The sequence below is a fragment of the Lagopus muta genome, chromosome 5 (assembly GCF_023343835.1).
Source record: "Lagopus muta isolate bLagMut1 chromosome 5, bLagMut1 primary, whole genome shotgun sequence".
NCBI classification, from domain to species: domain Eukaryota; kingdom Metazoa; phylum Chordata; class Aves; order Galliformes; family Phasianidae; genus Lagopus; species Lagopus muta.
In genome coordinates this window covers 23,664,859-23,680,833 of record NC_064437.1, presented here as the reverse complement: position 1 = coordinate 23,680,833, position 15,975 = coordinate 23,664,859, and the positions used below count along the sequence as shown (strand labels likewise).

The following is a 15,975-nucleotide window of genomic DNA, read 5'->3' as shown; positions in this document are numbered from 1 at the left end:
GTCTGTGTATGGAGCCGGGCGTTCCACAGCACGCAGGTGTTGCAGGCCTTAAAGCACTCGGGCTCCATGGAGGGGGCAATGGAGGCTCCCGGCTCCTCCTGAAGGTCTGGCTCCTCATCCCTGGAGAAGATGGCGTAGCTGACGGAGAGTGGGGGGATGTGCTGCCGGTCCACCTCGCCGTAGTCCTGCAGTGAAGTGGCTGCCAGCCCTGGGATGGCACAGAGGTGGCGGGAGCTGCAGGATATGGCCTCCCCAGGCTTGGACACCACGCAGAGGGAGCTGAGGCATCTCAACGCAACAGAGGCTTGCCGCAGGTCACGGGACTCTGTGCTACTTCCAGGCTTCATCATGGTGATGACGTGGGCACATCACTGCCGGGGGGACACCTTTGCCTGCACTGTTCTGCTATGCCCCAGCCCCACTGCAGGCCTGCGGGAGGAAAAGGGTGCTCAGAGCCTCCAGTAGCCTGCCTGCAGCCAGAGGGGCAGCAAGTGCTGACAGTGTAGCTGACACCCCATCCCTTGTCGGCCCTTAAGGCAGAGCCCCCCACCCCAGGTGTTTTGCCAGGTGCTTTGGCCCCCAGCCCTCCGCACTCACCAGCATTGCAGGACGTGTGTGCTGCCTGGTTGTAGGAGTCACGTTGCCTTGGTGCCTGTGGCATCCCCTTGTCCACTGCCATTCTAGAACGGCACCATGCTCTTGTCCCCCACCCTGGGGGTGGCAGCAGATGACCAGCACTGCTCAGCAAGGACAGAACACGGCACACTCCCGTCCCCCAAACCTGCCCCCCACCAGTCCCAAACTTGCCCCCTGCACCTTGTAATAATACTTTTATTAAGCAAATCTCTAGCTTGGTTAGCAGTTGAAACTCAGACATTTGTTCTGATTTAATACTGCAGCATTTATTGGAGCGTTTCCCCAAGCTGAGGGGGTAGCAAGCCTCCTACAGCCTTTCTACAATAAATAGTGATAAATGTGGGCTCTGAAAGCAGCATGGGAGAGCTGCTGGCGAGGCGAGGTGAGACGAGGCCAGATGGGATAGGGGCAGTGCAGGGGCTCCTGGGCAACAGAGGGCCAGCATGGCTGAAGGTGCCCCCTCACCAGTCCCACTGTCCCAGCAGGAAGGCAGCCAGCAGCCTGCCCATATGAGCCCTGCCCGCTCCCAGCTCTGGGCTGGGAGGATGCTGGAGCAGGGTTGGGAACCACCAGCACCCACTCAGACCCACAAAGGCCATACAGGGACGTGTCCACCGGCACAGCTCAGCCCTGGAGAAGCACTTTGTTTCATGGAGCACAAAGGGATTTCTTTGCATGAGGCATCAGCAGGAGGCCGGGGGCCGGTCGGCACTCAGGCGTGGGCAAGGCGCACAGGGTAGGCCACCATGTTGTAGCTGTCCCAGGCAAAGAGCCGCCGCTCCGCCGGGTTGTAGTCCACCATGCTGAGGTACTGGAAGCGGTTCTCGAAGGGGATGCTGAGGCTGCGGCTGGTACTGGTGGTCGTGTCGTAGGCAAAGTTGACAGTGGCATTGGGTGCGGAGTAGCTACTGACAGTGTACAGAGTCCCGCAGATGATGAAGGAGTTGGCCACCGACTGCTTGCGGATGTTGGTCTCCCAGGTGCGCCGGATCTCCAACGTCTCAGGGTCCAGCTTGGAGAGGACGATGGCTCCCTTGGCCTTCTCGGTGCTGTACACCACCCACAGCCCAGTCTCATCCACCGCCAGGTCGATGTCAGTGTAGCCACCCCACGAGTAGGGATACTGCCCATGGTAGCCAGCACCAGGCAGCTCCCGCTCGGCAGAGATGGCCTCAGCCCGCAGGTCGTAGCGAGCCAGCGCGCGGGAGCGGCGCGGCTGGAAGAAGAGCCCACCACGATAGACGACAGCCCCGGTGCTCTCCAGGGGCCGTGGCAGGACGTGCACCTTGGCGGGATAGCCGCGGGCCAGCTGCTCGGCCGCCTCGTACTGGAAGAGCTGGCGCACCTCCGTGCCCACCGTGTCCACGCGCCATGTGGTCTCCCGTGTGAAGGGCGCCACGGGCTCGGGGTCCTTCATCCACACCCCGTATTTGCCGGCGATGGTGTCGGCCCGGCCCAGCACCACCGGCTCCCCCACCCATGCCAGCTCGCCGCAGCCTGTGGGGACAGCAGGAGGGATGCGTTAGGGCCGTGGTCACGCGGGACCCTGGGGCTCCCCCAGCCCCAGTTCCCCCCGATTCCCCTGCGATTCCCCACACCACTGCCCCAAGGCCCCCCAGCCCAGTCCCAGGGCTGTACCCGAGTCCTCAGCTCGCGGGCGGCCGAGCGCCGTCTCCTCCAGCAGCCGAGATGCAGGGAGCTCCGTCCTCTCCGACTTCAGCTCCTGGTAGCTGAGGGGCTCCGGTTCCCACCTGGAGGCTGCGGGGGGTCCAGGCAGCCAGGTGAACCCCAGCACCGAGCCCCCACCCCCCAAAAATGCTAACGTCTTTCTCAGGAGCCTGGTGCCCCGAGCTGGGGCACATCAGTGACCCAGGGCTGAGGGACACTGCCGACCGCGTCGTTCCCTCCCCAGGAGTTTTATTTCCCTTGGGTGAATCCCAGGGACCCCAGATTCGTGTGGTCCTCCCCACACCGAGGTGACCAGCAAACAGCCCAGGTATGGAGACGGGAAGAGGGTCCGGGGGTCCCCAGGCCAGGCACTGTTCCTTACAGTGGGTGGGCACTGTTCTAAGGGGTGAAAGCAGATGCCCCAGGTGGGAGCACGAGCTGCAGGGTGGAGGGGGGGGACAAAGGGGCCCGATGGCATGGGGAGGATGTAGGATTTGGGGTGAGGAGGGGATGCCCACAGATTCCCATCCCCCAGCACTGACCTTTGCTGGCAGAGCGCGGGGCGTCGCGGCCAGGCACCCCGCCTGTGCCGGAGGGGCAGCGGGTGGCTCTGAGCCGGGCGATCTCCTGGGCGCTGCTCTCCAGCCGCCGGCCCAGCTCCTCTTTCTCCCTCTCCAACCTCCCCTTCTCCTCCTCCAGCCGCTCCTTGGCCCGCTGCAGCTCCTCGCAGCCCCCCGGGGCCGCTCGCTGAGGGCCTCGCGACCACACGCCACTCACATCAGCCCCCCTCGGCCCCGAGCCCCCCAAACCTCCCGCTCCCTCCAGGCGGTTCAGACGGGCGGTGAGCGCGGCCAGCTCCTCGCGCAGCTGGGCTACGCCGCCCGCCTCGGGACAGCTGGCCTCGCCGGGGCTGGCCACCGTGAAGCTGTAGGTACATCGCCCGCTGGCATCGTTGCCGCGCCGCAGCAGGGCCGTGGGGTCTCCGCTAGCGCTCAGGGCGAGGCCCCCCGCCAGCAGCAGCGGCAGCCAAGCACCCGGCATGGTCCCTCTCACCGCCCCGCGCAGCTCGCCCGCCTTTATAGGGCCGCGGGAACCTTCCAGATCCCCGCGCTCCCCCCGTGCCGCCCGCTGGCAAAGCTCCGGCAGCGTGCGGTGGCCGAGGCCAAAATATTTGCGCGGCCGCGTGCCAGGGCTGCGGCGGGGAGGCGAGACCGGGGCCGGGGCGGCGGGGACCCCCGGGGGACCCCGGGCGCCGTACAGGGGGGCTCCGCGCCGCGCCATTCCCCGGCACCGGGGCAGCTCCCCGCACCGCCCCCCGTGGCGGCGCCGCTCCTGTCGGCGCCCATCGTCAGCTCGGGGCCGCGCGGCTGCCGGGCACGGGGGTCCCACAGCGCGCTTTTGTGAGTTGGAGAGGGGGAAGAAAAAGCAGGTGGAGAAGCGCCGAGAGGCAACGAGCCGGGGCCGGGAGGTGGAAATTTCCCCGCTGCGGAACGTTGGGTGCAGTTGGGCGCGGGGTGGGGCCGCACGCGGCTAGCCGGGCAGCGCTCCCGGGACCCCGTCGGCGGGCATCCCGCAGGCCGCGCCCACCACCGCAGGCCACGCCCCTCCCGCCCGCGGTGGATCGCTCGGCTCTCGGCGGAGCGCAGAGCGGTCGATGGCGCAGCCCGGTTCCCGTCGCGGCGGCCATTTGCCGCCGGCCCGGCCCGCAGCCCGCTGAGGGGCCGTGCTCGTCCTCCAGGCGCTCCTCCCGGCCCCCTCCGCCGGTGGGGATCATGCCGCCCAAGTTCAAGCGGCACCTGAACGACGACGAGGTGACGGGCTCGGTGAAGAGCGAGCGGGTGAGTGCGGCCGGGCTCGCCGCGCTCCGCGGCGCCTGCAGCTTCGGCTCAGCCTGCGGGCGGAAGGGCCGAGCCGCGGCGTGCCGCGCAGGGCTGGCCGGGTGCTGCCGCGCGGTGCTCCTTATGTCTGCTGTCACCGCAGTCGGTGGTAGGCTCGCGTTACCGCGTGCCTGCGATGCTAGGGGCGGTTGATCACGGCATGGCACTGCGCGTCACCCCTTGGGCCCAGAGCGCTTGCATAGCTGGCCCGGGTGTTGCAGTGCTGCCTGCTGCTGTGTCGTAGGGTGCGTTACTGACGCACGGGATCAGGATCTGAACCTGCACAGATAGACCAGTTGGCAGAAATGCACTTTGGTTTATGAACGGTGCTGTAAGTGTTGCTCGGCTGTGGTTCAGGACATCGGTCTGTGCTTTGCAGAGCTGGCAAACGCCTCCTGGGTGCTCTGACTGCATGGAGGCATCTCTGCAGGGGGGGGAGACAGCACAGCTATCTGAAAAGTAGCACTGGTATTCTCACGAGGGGGCTCACCAGTGCCCTGTGCTTAGAAGATGCTGGTGGTGTCCTGAAGTCTGGAAGGTCGTGTGAAATGGCGGATATTGATGGTGCTTTTCTTTGTTCACAGAGGAACCTTTTAGAGGAGGATTCAGATGAAGAGGAAGACTTTTTCTTGTGAGTTTCTGAACAGATGTAGGGCATATGATGTTTTAGCTGCCTAAAGCACTAGGACTGGTAGTGCCAAATACCAAGAGCTGCTCCCTGCCAAATAGGTGGGAGCTTGCACCCTTATTTCCTTTGAGGTTACAGAGAGCTGATGGAGAAGGTCCAGAGGAGGGCCACGAATATGATGAGGAGACTGGAGCAGCTCCCCTGCAAAGACAGGCTGAGGGAGCTGGGCTTGTTCAGTCTGGAGAAAAGAAGGCTGTGGGGTGACCTCATTGCAGCCAGTACCTAAAGGGAGCCTACAAACAGGAGGGGAATCAACTCTTTGAAAGGGTTGATAACTGCAGGACGAGGGGAAATGGTTTTAAGTTGAGGGAGGGAAGATTTAGATTGGATGTCAGGGGGAAGTTCTTTACCATGGCAGTGGTGAGGTGCTGGAACAGCTGCCCAGAGAGGTTGTGGATGCCCCATCCCTGGAGGTGTTCAAGGCCAGGTTGGATGGGGCCCTTGGCAGCCTGGTCTAGTATGAAATGGGGAGGTTGGTGGCCCTGCATGTGGCAGGGGGGTTGGAGCTTCATGATCCTTGAGGTCCTTTCCAACCTTGGCCATTCTGTGATTTCCCAGAGCCTTGAAAGAAGAAATGTGACCTGTAGGAAACTGTGGTGCTCCATATGTTGAAGGACATGAGAGGAACGGGTGGGAGGCAAGAGAACCAGAAAATGGTTCCCTATTGTGTATCTTAGGTCTTTGATTTAAATGCATGTTTCATTGCATCTGCTATCGTAATTCATGTCTTTTTCTATTGCAGGAGAGGGCCTTCCGGACCAAGATTTGGACCCAGAAATGACAAGATCAGGCAGTAAGTCCGTGTTCCTCTGTGTCGTTCAAGTAATACTTTATGCTGACGTTACAGACTCCTGCTGCTCTGCTAACAGGGTATTTTTCTGTAGTTCTGAACAGGAATGTGGCTTGTGCTTTGTTTCACCTGATTGTAATTTCACATCCCACCTGTCCATAGATAAGGAAAATCAAGTTTGTGTCAAGTTATCAAGGAATTGTGCTTTAATAGCAGCAGAGGGGTAGAACTTTATCACAGCAGCATGGTGGAATTTCCAAAGCTCATGCTATATTTTAGTGATAATGTGGTAGAGGTGACCTGGAGATGAGCAGTGACTCAGTGGAGTTGAAGCAGCTGGAGAAACAGGAACCCTTTACAGCTGGAGCAGGATTATTGGCTATAACAGGGCAAGAAGAAGGGAGGAACACTGACTGAATCCTCCAAGTGAGTCATTTCCTGGGTGATACTTGTTCTGGGCTCTGATTAGCTCTGCTCTTTCCTAAAAGGGAAGTGATGGTGATACTTAATGGGAAGGACAGGGTACTTACAGGCCCTGTTTTGTGTTGTGTTGTTGCCTTTGCTGGCCTCCACAAAGGCAGAACAGAAGTCAGACTGATGACCACACATTGATCAGTTGGGTTGTTTTGTTTGTAGCCTTGGAGTTACTCTTCATTAGGAATGTTTTTTTCATGCCAGGAAGCAGGCAGTGCATCTCTGAGATGAGTCATTGGGAGCTAGTGTAAAATAGGCTCTTCTAGGTGAGACTTAATTAGGGAGAACTCTGAGTTTTACAAGCCCACAGTGAAGTGATTTAATAACGATATTTTAGGAGTTTGTGGATTTGAATTGAAATTCCTAACCAAAGGAGGCAAATGGATCTTTTCAGTCCAAAAAGCAAAGTTATTTAGGTCTAAGCAGGTTGGTTTGTCAGGGTTTGTTAGCGCAAACATGTGGGTAGGGGTTGTTGTTTTGTTGTTGTTTTTATCTTTATGTGGAAATGGGCAGCTAATAAAATTAATCTTGGCTCCTTCTGTTCATATTCTCTGCCCCTATGGTTCATTCACGGTCACTGGAGAGCAGTATGACTGAGATGGTGGTGGTGTGTTTTGGGATCTTCTTTGGAATTGCTACACACTATTCCATTTTCTGACCCTCTTTATTCAGTTTCTGACCTTCCTTGTCTTTCTTTGGCCTTCTGTGAACTGGACTTCAGTAAGTCTTTTGACGCTATCCCCCATAACAGCCTCGTAAACAGGTTGTTGATGCTGTGGGATGGATGGGCGGACTGTGAGGCTGGCTGAGTGGGAGGGCTGGGCAGCTGACCTCCACAACTAAGCCGTTCTCTGGCTTAGTGATTCACTGTCAGCTTTAGGCAGTGCTTAGCTGTGTGCCTGCTGCATTATCTTGAGAGGCAAAGTGCACTTGGGTTATGCAGGAGATGGTGGGTTGGCTGCTGTGTTCTTTGTTTCAGCGGGCCTGTGCTCCCTCTGGGGCGTCAGGATGCTGCTGGTAGAGGTGTTCAGGTTGTTGCAGGAAGGCAGTGTGGATACAGCCTTCCTTGTGTGGTGCTGCGCTGGTCTGAAGTGAGTGAGGATGACAGATGTGAGTGGTGTCATCTCTATAAAGGTATGGAAGGGGAGTTGATGTCGGCCTCTCTATCCTCCTCTGCCAGAGGGAAATTGCAGATTGACTTCCTTCTTCCCTGCGTGGCAGAGAGGGACATGAGTTCTTCCCTTCCCACTGCGTTGGTGAGGCAGAAGGGCCATGGGAGCTTTCAGGAAGCAGGGAGGTGAAGGTGAGCACTGCAGCTGTGAAGGGGAAGGAGAAAGAAAGAATTCACCTACGAGCTGGTGGGTTTATAGCTGGGCACCAGTCACATCACAACATACACAGGGGCACAAGGCTGCTTGTCTGTTGAAGCTGGTATAGGATACATCCTTTGGGATAACAAGTGGCTACATCTAAGCTCCAGTATCTAGAGCGTGTACTGTCAATTAGTATCTGTCTTCTGTTCTCATCAGTGTTTATTGCATCGTGTGGTAGTATCTTGAAGTATGCTGCAGTTTCTTGTTGTGTAGTTTATTCTTGAGTTTCTGATCAAACCAGCCCTTGTGCTGAATGAATTAATGCCTGTTTGTTTCTTTCTTCAGTGGAAGGGGAAAAGCAGGGTTGTGTTGCTGCTGAAACACTACAAGGAAAAGACATTTTTAAGGAGGAATTTTTGAGTGTTTGGAGAGCTGAGGCATAGTTGGGCAAAGCCAGAGTGACTGGAGCTGTATGTTGCTGGAGGGAATGAGGTGTGAAGATGTGTGTAAAATGAAACCGGATACAGGACTGGGCAGTGGAAAAAGTAATGGAATCATGGGAGCAATGGTGGAGAACGTGTTGAATGTGATGGGCAAGACTGGAAACTTTACCTAGTGTCCTTGGCAATGAAGGGACATGGGTCAGTGTGGAGAGTCTGGCAGCAGAGACCCTCGAACCTGGCTTGGCTGCAGAAGGATGTGTTGGGGGGCATTGCAAACCTTGTAGGGGAAGGAGTGCTCATAGGGTTCACTAGGAGCTAGGTTGTGGTCCCTGTAGTTTTCTCATTGTGCTGACAGGGGTTACCAGCATCTCTGGCTCTGGGACTGCACCCCAGAGGCTCTGTCTGGCTACCAGCCCAGTGTTACCTCCTGGAGAGAGAAGAATCTGGGGATTGGCCTGATGGCAACAGTTGGCAGGAGCTTTCCTGGGCCTGGCTCTCATCACAGGTAGATGGATGTGCTGTAGACCCCATCCATAATGCAGACTTTGCTTTGAAGGTAACACTTAAGACCTTGTTGTCATGCCTCCTTTCGAAGCTTCAAAGAGGCATCAACCACTTTGTTCCTCACAGCTGTGTTGAAGGAGCAACTTGGAAGCAGCCATTTGTGATGCAGTTCTGTGCTGACACCCCACGCTGAGGACAGCAGAGATGTGTGGGCAGCTGTGCTTTGCTGAGCACAGCCTCCTACCTCTGCCCTGCCTGCACTGACTGGTCCTGTTGCCTTTTTCTGGGGTTACAGCCACGATAGGGGGATGCTCAGGTATAATTTGCACCAGAGTACACAACACTCTTAATACCATCGCGTCGCCTGGGGTGGAAAATAGAAGTGTGTCATGCTGGCTGTAAACAGCCACCTTAGAGACAACAAGTAGCCTTGAGCAGCCCATCCTGTGGTGTGTGCATGGCCTGTTTACGATGCCTGAAGAATGCAGCACTGTTGTTCAGTTGCCACAACTGGCCTAGAGAGTTTTGCAGTAGCTAACTCGGTGTGTCCACAATGGAAAGGCTGCTGCTTCCCACGTTGGACCAGGCTGAGCACAAGTAGAGTCTGAACCCAGCTGAGTACTGGTGGATCTCTTCCTGCTGCTCTGACAGCGTGCACTTGCTGTCCTTGTTAAAAGCATATTGGCAGTCATTGGTTGGAAGGGCCATGTGAAATACTTTGTGCTTTTGTCTTGCTGGCAGATGTCTAGTCTACTTTGTTTCTATTGGAAATCTAGCAGGAATTAAATATATGAAATGTGTCAAAACTCAACAGCTCCTGAATGGGAAATATGCTTCATATTAGGCAATTTGTTCTTTCTTGCCAAATAAAACAAGAAAATATTTTCCAATTGATGTGACTTAAGTTTCCAACCTCAGGCGTGCCAAACTAATGTGAATTGATGCATAGGTTGTGCATCTTCCAGCCCCTTCGTGGAGAGGCTTTTCTTGTTTCGGTGATAGGTGGGAGACAGTGGAAAGCAGGAATGGGCTGCTGGTGGTTGAGGCACTGTGTGGGACCCTGGAGATCAAAGTTTCATTCTCTGCTACAATCCCTTCCTGTTTTTTCCCTGGCTTTTCTCTTGCATCAGATATCTGACAGTATCAGGGTGCTCAAACATGTCTGCTTTCCATGAGGGAAAACTATATATATCTATGGAAGTTTAGGCCTTGATTTCTCTGTCTCTCCATTCCCCATCTGTGAAACGTCTTACTTCTGCTAGCAGCATAGCAGGGCTGTGGCAGACACGGGCACGCAGCAGTTCTCCAGCACCTCAGGTCAAAAGAGGTGGGATGCCGAGGTGCAGCTTGGTTAGGGTCTGAGCCCCCTGGACCTCTTTAAATGCTGGGCACAGTAGGGTGGGTTAGCTTACAGACCTCTGCCCTGCTTTGCCTGTAATACCTCGGGGTGCCCTGGGAGTGCAGCAGTACTTGTGTTGCACCGTGCAGGCTGTGGGGCACAGGTGGCATTACGCTGCACCGAGCCCTGGTGTGCTCCTGCTTGCTGGTTGTAGCAGGACAGTTTGCCTACAAATCTGTTGTGAGAGGAAATCTCTCTATTTTGAATCCAGTAAATGTTTTCAGAAATATTTACATACTAAGAATGTAGTCTTCTGCCTGTGAATCTGATGTTTAAATCCTCAGTTTTTGCCAAGTTGGCTTGCTTGGGGTAGCAGATGTTTCTTCTTCCCTCTCTCACCCCAGGCTCTGTCAAAGTTGCTTACAGCTCTGAGCTGGGACTTGTCTGTTGTGGTTGTGCCAAGGGGAAGAAATTCCCTTGCAGAACGTGCTTCCTATCTCATCACCCACTGCTCCAGAAGAGGAATGCAGGGTTGTGAATCCCTGTTTGGGCTGGACACTGTGACATGAGCTTCCTGCCCACGTGCTCGGTGCCACCTGTGCACACCTGCTGCTCAGAATGAGTGGTGGGTTGGGATAGGCTCAGGACAGGGTTCTGCTGGGAAAGGGCAGGGAATTTTCTGTGCCTTTTTCCTCCAGGTAGGAAGCTCCTAATGAAAGGCAGGAGCTGCTGCTGCACGCCATAGGAAAGGAACCTGCCTTCCCCATTAGGTGGATGCAGGGATAGACATTGTGATACTGCGTGGGGAAGGCAGGTTCCTTTCCTATGGCATCCTGAGTTCAATGAATTTCTTAGGTGTGCTTTTGAAATCCAGCATATGCTGTGTGAGGGCTGATGAGTCAGAAATTGGCTTTAGAGGGTTCCCCTGCCTGTTCCAACTGTAGAAGCTGCAGTGCAGAGGCACAGCGAAGCCTGACCTGCAGTGCTAAGGCATGAAGCCCCTTCATACTGCTGTTTGCAGCTCCGTGGAGCTTCTGGTGGGGAAAAAAATATCTTTTCTTTTAGTGACTTTCCTTGCCTGTTTTTGGAAGGATAAGTGAATGTATGCCTTTCCATTGAAGCTGCTATGGCGTGTTGTAGCTGTTCCTTGTGTGTGCATCTCAGTGCAAACATCTCCTCGGTGAGAGGCACATAGCTGCTAGGGAGACAAGAGAATTAGGTCAGTGTGAACCAGAACTCAGTGTCTTTTAATTAGAGACACAGCAGCTTCTATTTAGATAGAACTTTGGCCGGGGCTCAGGAACGGGGCCCTGCTCCTTGTTCTGCAGGGCCCCAGCCTTGGGCATGCTGCTCTGGATCTCCTTTGGCCCCATTTCTCCAGGCCGTGGTGCACATTATGCTGTTCTCTTCTTACCAGGTGCTCTGGGACTAGATGCCGTGCAATTGATCTTGAAGTGTTGAGTCTGCTGCTGCTGTAAATAAAACAAGAAAATAAATAATCATAAAAAATCCACTCTGCTTTGGCAAATAATGCCTTAGAATTTTCATATCTGAAAGATGCAGGTGGGGAGGAGACAGTTTGCAGTGACGCAAAGAGGAAGGAGGGTTACTTGAGGAGCATGGGTGCAAATGCTGAAGTGGTAGCGTCCTCAAAGGGAAGAGCTGCCAGTGGTGAACACTCAGTGCATTTCTAATATATTTCAAGTATTTAAATATTTTAAAATCAGTGTAGCTTGAAGAGTGGAATGTAAGACTTCGTGCAGAGCGAGTGATCTGGAGCTATTTCTGTTTTGTTGCCTTGTGTGTGGGGTTGCCTCCAAGACATTGCTGTTCCCTCTTACTCTGTGGGATCGGTATGTCTCCGACGTACCCTATTGTCTCCCCAGGGCCCTGAGAAATCTTTTATTTCTGTCTCCAGGAAAATACAAGTGTATCAGCTCCAAAATACAAACCGGACTGCAGCAGTATTTTTCCACCGGCAGAATTTTTCTCTCTCACCAGTGTGGCTTTTTTATGGAGTGAATAAATGCATTTATAATAACCCCGCGGGTACGATTTAGGCTACCGTTCACTGAAAGGACTACCCACGAGTTGTGTAACTGTGAGAAGATGGATTGTAATGAGTTGGTTCAGTTCACGTCAGCCATTTCTTTTCTGTCCTGTCGATGCCCCTGCCAGAGTGGGTTTCATTTAGCAGCTCAGTTTCTGGGCAGGGGAGCATATCTTGCTTTGATTCCGATCCAAGTTATTTAGCGAAGGTGCAGTGCTGAGTTCTGTAAAGTCTACAAAGATAAGGTGTGATTATTTTTTCTATTTTTTCCCCTCTTTGATGTGAACTCCTCTACAGCAGAGGCACCCACCTACAGTTCCTTTTCTAGCTGCAGGGTTTCCACCAGTCCAACTGCAGAGCATTTTGATGTTCCAGCTCTGCACTGAAGCTGTATAGTTTAAATTCACAGACAGATGAGTACTTGTGAAGGTGGTTGCCACACACATCATGTGTTTGCATTGCTATGCCTGCCCCCGATGGGAAGGTACCCCACTTGTGCTGACTTTCTAAGACTCTCTTAGAGCCCCTTGCATTCCTCTGCACTGTCTGGGATTGCCAGACATCCACCCCACACAGTGCCATGCCTCTCAGTTTTCTCAGCATCCCATCGACCTCCCTCCACTGTTGTCCCCTTCGATTTTTACCAGAGCTCCCCAGACCCCATGACGTGCAGCTCAGAGTGAGGGCTGGTGCTGCACTGTGCAGCTGATGGGGTGTGCTTCCTGCTGCTCATGCTGCTTTTGCTTTGCTCTGCTCTAGTGTCCAGAACCAGGTGGATGAAGTCATCGATGTTATGCAGGAGAACATCACAAAGGTGATTGAAAGAGGCGAGCGGCTGGATGACCTGCAGGATAAATCAGGTGTGATGATAAATGCTCTGCTGTCTTATCCTTTTCCCTGCACCTCTTCCTCACAGCTGGACCAGGTTATCTGATTTCAGCTCAGAAAGTATCCAGTGACAGACGTAGGCTTGTATGTCTTTTCTGCCTGGGAGTGGTTTCCCAGCCTTGAGCTGCAGAGCTAGCTTTATGCCTCCAGGTTCTTCTTTCCACCTTCTACTGCTGTCCTGCACAGCCCCAGCCCATGCTTACTGATGTCTGTAGATCACCCACTGGTGTGGTTGGCTGCTCAGCAGCCTCTGTGTAAGATTCTAACCACCCCTTGGGAATCAGTCCCTCCTCTCTCACTGCAGCTGCCCGTTGGGCTCCTTTTGCATACGCAGCATCCAGCTGGTGCTCAGCCACCCAGGTTTACCCCTGTGCTCAGCATAGCCCAGTGTGTTGTCATTGCAGTGATGTGAAGTCAGCCTTGGAAAAGATTTAGGCTTGGAAATGCCCAGGCTTTAGTTTGGAGGCATTTGGATGCTGTGACCTAGTTGGTCCTTCAATCTAATGTAGGTTGGTCTGTCTCATGTCAGCTCTGAGCACTTCGGCCATCTGCTGCTTGCTGGCTTGCAAAATGAATTCCTTTCCTCAGAGGGCAGCCAGGACAAAGGGGGCTCAGTAGAACCACAGGTCTGTGTGCCCCCTGGCAAGGGGCATCCTGTTGGCATCCCCTGTGGCTATGTGGAATCACACTGCAGTTGGTCTTCTCCCTTATTGTCAAGTTTGCTGCTTGAAACTAAGTGGAGTTTGTGGGATGAGTGATAGACTGTGTGCACTACTGAACTGCCTCTATTTTTTCCTTCAACAGAGAGTTTATCAGACAATGCAACAGCATTTAGCAACAGAGCCAAACAGCTTCGAAGGCAGATGTGGTGGCGAGGCTGCAAGGTGAGCAAGAACTGGAATGATTTTCTTCACACAGGTCCTTTAGCCTCTGGGCCAAACAACAGAGTCAGTTTGTGTGCCAGGAGCGCCACAAGGGAACAATTTAAGCTAGAGAGAGAGTGCCTGTCCTGTTGGTTTGTTGTAATAGTGTGAACAGTGCAGGCTTGAAGTGCCTTGGAGGCACACATGGAGGTGGTGCAGCTGGTATAGGAGCCATCTGGAGGTATCTCATGCTTGCTCCCTAGGGATCTTGGATTCAGTTAGCCAGGCTGGATGCTGGCCGTGTGAGATGAGGAAGGATGTGGTGATCCTGGCAAGATGATTTGAAGCCATCCTCCCTCCTGAGCTGGCTGCTTGTGCTCTGCAAGGGAGAGCATCTGAGCTTTGAATTGGCTCCCTCTCCCTATTTCTTCTGATGGAGACTGATCTGTCCAGGCCAAGGCATCCCTTCTCCTCTGCAGAGTCAGGAAGGCATCATATAGGGGCTTTCTGCTAAGTTTGTGTACAGCAATTTCCAGACATATTTCTCAGCAGAAATTTGTCATGGGAAGTTTCTGGCTGCTTGAAAGTAGGTACTGGTGGAAAAAAGAGTTTAAGCATTTTTCTAGCTGAAAAGATGCAGGAGCTACACAGGGTGCCACATGTAACACGTGTCTGTGCTCCTCTTGCAGATGAAAGCAATCATAGCGCTGGTGGCCATCGTCCTCCTGCTCGTGATCATCAGTGAGTAGCTCCAGGTCACCCCATTCATTCTAGCACTGAAATTCTCATTGCACTGCACACTGAGTGACACTGTTGCTGTTATCCCTCAGGGCAGAGCACCTGAGTTCCTCCCATTGGGCTTCAGTAGTTATAACTGGTGTCTGTAGCCTGCACCATGCTTCTCTTCCTCAAAGCTTAAATGTACATGCAGAGGAGCAAGCTCAAGCCAAGTCGTATGGGCTGTTGCCAGCATTGTGTTGCCAACACTGTACTGATAGAGGGTTGGCACAGGTCAGTGCCAAGGCTGTGTGGCTGGTAAGAGTAGGTAGAAAGGTTTCAGACCAGAGCAGTGTCTTCCAAACGCCTCTCCATGTCTATCAGCTGTTTTGTAATAGGCCTGCTTCCAGAAAGTGCTCCTTCCTAAAGGAGCCAGGCTGCTTCATTTTCTACGTAACAGGTAATAACGAGAGCATGTTTCTTCTGGAGATGGGGGATGGGAAATAATTCAGCACTCTGCGTGCTAAAGGACATGCCCCAGGGGTTCAGGCAGCCCGGCACACTATTGCAGCTTTTCTGTGCCACTGGGTCTGGAGGGTTTTCCTCCCATTGACTGTTGTTGGAGGCATCTCTGTAACAGTTCTTGTGCTGCCCTTCAGCAAAATCCTCGTGGCCTGTTGTCCTGCTGATGCACAGCTAGGAGCAGGAGAAGCAGAGCTGGCAGCAAAGAGAGACTGATGGAAAATCCCATCTGGTTTAATTTTGGGAAGCTGGAAGGAGATGAAGGTGGCAAGAAATGTTGTCTAGCATGTGTGCTGGCAGCTGCTTGCATTGGCTCGAGCTTGAAGACACACTTTCCCTTGTGGCTGCTTGGTGTTTGTCACCGCAGGGATGAGGGGTTCTCTCTCTGTCAGTGTCACTGCTGCACGTGAAGGTGTTTGGCTGAGAGCCTGTTTGTGTTTTGTTTTCCAGTACCCATAGTCCTGAAGTACCATACCTGATGGTGGGTCAGCTGGAGGCTTCGGTGGAGCTGGCTGTGGGATAAACAAACTGCTGTGTAACTTAAGTGAGATATCTGTATATAGCTTTAAAGTTGTTTTTCTCCAAGGAGCAAGGAGGCAGCGGCGGCAAGTAGCCAGTTCTAACAGAGCATTTTGAGAACTGCCAACTGACCCTTTCTTATTTTATTTTTTTTTCTTTGGTCAAGTACCTGCTCCTGCTGCCAGACTTTTACAACAGAAGATTCATTTCCCAAACTGCCTGCTTTGTGGAATGCTGAGTCTCTGATTTGGAGCCATCTACTTGCCACTGCGGTTTATCTGTATATATGGTTGAGTTGTAAAAATACTTCAAATTTGAGCAGTTCCTTGCTTCCTGCTGTGGAAGGCAGAGGGGACTCTGTCTTTTCATCGGGGTGAAGGAGGAGAAGAATATCTAGGGAAACACACCATTATGTTCCAGGAGACCGACCCTTCTGTGGAGAACTGTAAGGGTATTGTTTTTCTCATGTTACAAAAGAAAAAAAATAATAGTTTAGTTTTACAATCCATGGGAATGCACAAGCTCAGTGTTTTCGGTTATTGCTGCTTACAGATGTGACTAAAGACATTCCAGTAAACCTATTTTTGACTGTACATGTGAAGTTACTGCACTTGCCTTCTCTCAACTGCTGGGAATCCCCAGGAATGGAGCTGTGTTGGTGTTTTCATAACCAGAAGGAAGAAG

The 15,975-nt window shown here is 53.5% G+C and overlaps 2 protein-coding genes across 2 annotated transcripts; one reads left to right on the top strand and one right to left on the bottom strand.

Annotated features, from left to right (window-relative positions):
• Positions 1-830: 830 nt before the first annotated feature.
• Positions 831-3,822, bottom strand: MYOC (myocilin). The gene is made up of 3 exons (XM_048944527.1): positions 2,847-3,822; positions 2,275-2,394; positions 831-2,133 (listed from the first exon to the last, which is right to left on the bottom strand). Exons 1-3 carry the CDS (start codon positions 3,583-3,585, stop codon positions 1,349-1,351), a joined length of 1,644 nt encoding a protein of 547 aa, XP_048800484.1. The 5' UTR covers positions 3,586-3,822; the 3' UTR covers positions 831-1,348.
• Positions 3,823-3,938: 116 nt separating this feature from the next.
• Positions 3,939-15,884, top strand: VAMP4 (vesicle associated membrane protein 4). The gene is made up of 7 exons (XM_048944547.1): positions 3,939-4,142; positions 4,766-4,812; positions 5,612-5,662; positions 12,542-12,642; positions 13,475-13,554; positions 14,223-14,274; positions 15,223-15,884. The coding sequence occupies exons 1-7, from the start codon at positions 4,077-4,079 to the stop codon at positions 15,249-15,251; spliced, it is 426 nt and encodes a 141-aa protein (XP_048800504.1). The 5' UTR covers positions 3,939-4,076; the 3' UTR covers positions 15,252-15,884.
• Positions 15,885-15,975: the final 91 nt, after the last annotated feature.

What these genes read in the sequence shown, in the direction of transcription:
- MYOC (XM_048944527.1), bottom strand. Translation starts at nt 3,585, where the DNA reads ATGGCGCGGCGCGGAGCCCCCCTGTACGGCGCCCGGGGTCCCCCGGGG. An exon ending in CCCGCGCTCTGCCAGCAAAG is followed by an intron (nt 2,395 to 2,846) that starts GTCAGTGCTGGG and finishes GACCCCCCGCAG; the next exon opens with CCTCCAGGTGGGAACCGGAG. An exon ending in CCCGCGAGCTGAGGACTCGG is followed by an intron (nt 2,134 to 2,274) that starts GTACAGCCCTGG and finishes CTGTCCCCACAG; the next exon opens with GCTGCGGCGAGCTGGCATGG.
- VAMP4 (XM_048944547.1), top strand. Translation starts at nt 4,077, where the DNA reads ATGCCGCCCAAGTTCAAGCGGCACCTGAACGACGACGAGGTGACGGGC. An exon ending in TGACCTGCAGGATAAATCAG is followed by an intron (nt 12,643 to 13,474) that starts GTGTGATGATAA and finishes TTCCTTCAACAG; the next exon opens with AGAGTTTATCAGACAATGCA. An exon ending in CCTCCTGCTCGTGATCATCA is followed by an intron (nt 14,275 to 15,222) that starts GTGAGTAGCTCC and finishes TTTGTTTTCCAG; the next exon opens with TACCCATAGTCCTGAAGTAC.